The sequence below is a fragment of the Humulus lupulus genome, chromosome 7, assembly GCF_963169125.1.
Source record: "Humulus lupulus chromosome 7, drHumLupu1.1, whole genome shotgun sequence".
NCBI lineage: Eukaryota > Viridiplantae > Streptophyta > Magnoliopsida > Rosales > Cannabaceae > Humulus > Humulus lupulus.
In genome coordinates, this window is record NC_084799.1 from 107,589,617 (window position 1) to 107,592,860 (window position 3,244).

The 3,244-nt window shown below is 36.5% G+C and overlaps 1 protein-coding gene and 1 non-coding gene across 2 annotated transcripts; both read right to left on the minus strand.

Moving 5' to 3' along the window:
* Positions 1-686: 686 nt before the first annotated feature.
* On the minus strand, positions 687-2,456 carry LOC133788522 (elongation factor 1-alpha). The gene is made up of 2 exons (XM_062226036.1): positions 1,943-2,456; positions 687-1,851 (listed from the first exon to the last, which is right to left on the minus strand). The coding sequence occupies exons 1-2, from the start codon at positions 2,402-2,404 to the stop codon at positions 970-972; spliced, it is 1,344 nt and encodes a 447-aa protein (XP_062082020.1). The 5' UTR covers positions 2,405-2,456; the 3' UTR covers positions 687-969.
* Positions 2,457-2,556: 100 nt separating this feature from the next.
* LOC133792945 (small nucleolar RNA SNORD25) lies at positions 2,557-2,640 on the minus strand. Its single transcript, XR_009874405.1, has one exon. It is a non-coding gene; the product is annotated as a small nucleolar RNA SNORD25 (small nucleolar RNA).
* Between the last annotated feature and the right edge of the window lie 604 nt (positions 2,641-3,244).

A 3,244-nucleotide genomic window follows, 5' to 3' on the forward strand; every position in this document is an offset into this window, starting at 1 on the left:
GTTTAATTTTTTTGCATGATTAGATCATATTGGATTAGATGATTATTTGATTTGAATGGTTAGGCTTAAAAAGGTTGGATCGAATAAGCACCCTTATCTAAAAATAAACCTTTGGTAACTCATCACAATTACAAATAACTAAAAATCTACTTTTGAAATAAAATGAAAAAATTGAGATTATTTCTAATTCAGATATATTATTTTAGAAATATGGTTTTTTTTATGGTAAATTTTGTAATTATTTTATAAAATGTATATAATTGTAAATACCTCTTTTTATACATTAACGACTAATTTAAAGAGTAAAAGTAAACAAAAAGATTAATAAAAAAATTTAATTGAGCAATGTGCTGGAGTGGTTTACCACCACCAATCATTCAAATTCAGAATTGGAAAGTCAATTAGTAAGTCATTCCAGTAACTTAGTTTTTAACTTTTAAATAAAAACTGAATTCCCTTTCTTTCTATTGATTTTCCTCAAACCAGAGGCAGAGGGAAATACTTTTCATAATCCACGTGAAATAAGAAAGTTAAAATTAGTCATGACATGTACACATACAAAATTATTCCCGAACACAAGGTTGGAAATTTTTTCAACCGTGCACATATCATTCCTCTATAATACCAAGGGAAACTAAAACTTAAACAACGATGAAGGGAGTAAATAATAAATAATGATGGGCAAATTAAAAAAACAAAAGCTGAGAAAAAATAACATTTAAAAATTTAAATGTAGTTGTTCATCGACAATCAACTAGACAACTCATTCTCAATGATATTAAAGCAAAAAACGATAATTAAAAACGAAAGCTCACATCAAAAGCTTGCCAAGCAAACAGAAAGGCATCTGTTGCTCAACTCACTGCAATGCAAACCCATATAATTGTCCGCATATTAAAGCAAAACAAAATCGAAAGGCAAAGACCAGAGACAAAACTAGCCTAACTATAAAAACTCCTAAACAACACTTCACTTCTTCTTGACAGCAGACTTGGTGACCTTGGCGCCTGATGGGTCCTTCTTCTCAACAGCCTTGATGACTCCGACAGCAACGGTCTGACGCATGTCCCTCACGGCAAAACGACCAAGAGGAGGGTACTCAGAGAAAGTCTCCACAACCATGGGCTTGGTGGGAATCATCTTAATAATACCAGCATCACCGTTCTTCAAAAACTTGGGCTCCTTCTCAAGCTCCTTACCAGAACGCCTGTCAATCTTGGTAACAAGCTCAGCAAACTTAACAGCAATGTGAGAGGTGTGGCAATCCAGCACTGGAGCATAACCGTTTCCAATCTGACCAGGGTGGTTCATGATGATGACCTGGGATGTGAAGTTGGCAGCTTCCTTAGCAGGGTCATCCTTGGAGTTGGAGGCAACAAAACCTCTCTTAAGATCCTTGACAGCAACATTCTTAACATTGAATCCAACATTGTCACCTGGAAGAGCCTCTAGAAGAGCTTCATGGTGCATCTCAACAGACTTAACTTCAGTAGTCAGACCAGTGGGGCCAAAGGTCACAACCATACCAGGCTTGATAACACCAGTCTCAACACGTCCGACGGGCACAGTTCCAATACCGCCTATCTTGTACACATCCTGAAGTGGGAGACGAAGGGGCTTGTCTGTGGGCCTCTTGGGCTCATTGATTTGGTCAAGAGCCTCAAGAAGGGTTGGTCCCTTGTACCAGTCAAGGTTGGTAGACCTCTCAATCATGTTGTCACCCTCAAAACCAGAGATTGGGACAAATGCAATTTTGTCTGGGTTGTAACCAACCTTCTTCAAGTAAGATGAAACCTCCTTAACAATTTCATCGTACCTAGCCTTAGAATACTTGGGGGTAGTGGCATCCATCTGCAAGAATTAAACATAAATACATTAAGAACAAACACCTAATCAATAATCAATAACTAATAAAATATACATTCAGGTAATAAGTGTAGACCTTGTTGCAGCAGCAAATCATCTGCTTCACACCAAGAGTGAAAGCCAGCAATGCGTGCTCACGGGTCTGCCCATCCTTGGAAATACCAGCCTCAAAACCTCCGGTGGTGGAGTCAATAATGAGGACAGCACAGTCGGCTTGAGAGGTACCAGTAATCATGTTCTTGATAAAGTCACGATGTCCTGGGGCATCAATGACAGTGCAGTAGTACTTGGTGGTCTCGAACTTCCACAAGGCAATATCAATGGTAATACCACGCTCACGCTCAGCCTTGAGCTTGTCCAATACCCAGGCATACTTGAATGACCTTTTGTTCATCTCAGCAGCCTCCTTCTCGAACCTCTCAATGACACGCTTGTCAATACCTCCAAGCTTGTAGATCAAATGACCAGTGGTGGTCGACTTTCCTGAGTCGACATGGCCAATGACCACGATGTTGATGTGAACCTTTTCTTTTCCCATTCTAAGTTGCTGCAGAAAATACCTAAAACCAAATAAAAATAAATAAATAACTCATCCAAAATTAATGACAATAGAATGAGAGACCTCGCAAATAGAAAATAACACGAGAAAAATCAACTTGATAATCAAATTAAATAGATAGAATCAAAGAATAAAACTCAGTCCCTTAAATGTTCAAATAGATATGTGATCATATCCACAAATCATTACAGGTCTGTAGGCTCATCACCGTTACTATAATAATAATAAAAAAAAATTATTTTTATAAATAATATATAATACAAACACATCTGAAATATAGATCTACATTTTTAAAACATGTAGTTGCTCCTCCAGTAGACTCCCATAATTACAAAATAACAAGGGAGATAATAAAAAAAAGCAACACAGAACTATAGCTTCTAGGGAACGAGTCATATGGGCATGAAGTAATCCACAATGACCAGATAGCGAAGCGTTAAGAATTGAAAAAAATTACTTAATATTTCACTCTTAAATCAGTTGAGCTACATCAAAAAAATTACATCAGAACAAAATCTTCCATTTCAACACAGATCTAAACTTCACAAACCAGTATCAATTTACTTTTCATGAAAACCCGACATAATACAGTATAATACTGATTCAAACACTTATACATGCTAAGAAATTTACGGAGGCATATATGAAACCTAATAAAACAAATCAACAGGAAAACAAAACTAATATCTTAAAGCAAATAGATCTAGACGATTCGGCTTTGTAAAAGAACAACCCATATCATCAATCGATGTAATCTCTAAAAGAAAACAAGAGACTTTATAGAAAATCTTCCATGTATCTCTAAACACTTGAAACCAT

What these genes read in the sequence shown, in the direction of transcription:
- LOC133788522 (XM_062226036.1), bottom strand. Translation starts at nt 2,404, where the DNA reads ATGGGAAAAGAAAAGGTTCACATCAACATCGTGGTCATTGGCCATGTC. An exon ending in TGATTTGCTGCTGCAACAAG is followed by an intron (nt 1,852 to 1,942) that starts GTCTACACTTAT and finishes TAATTCTTGCAG; the next exon opens with ATGGATGCCACTACCCCCAA.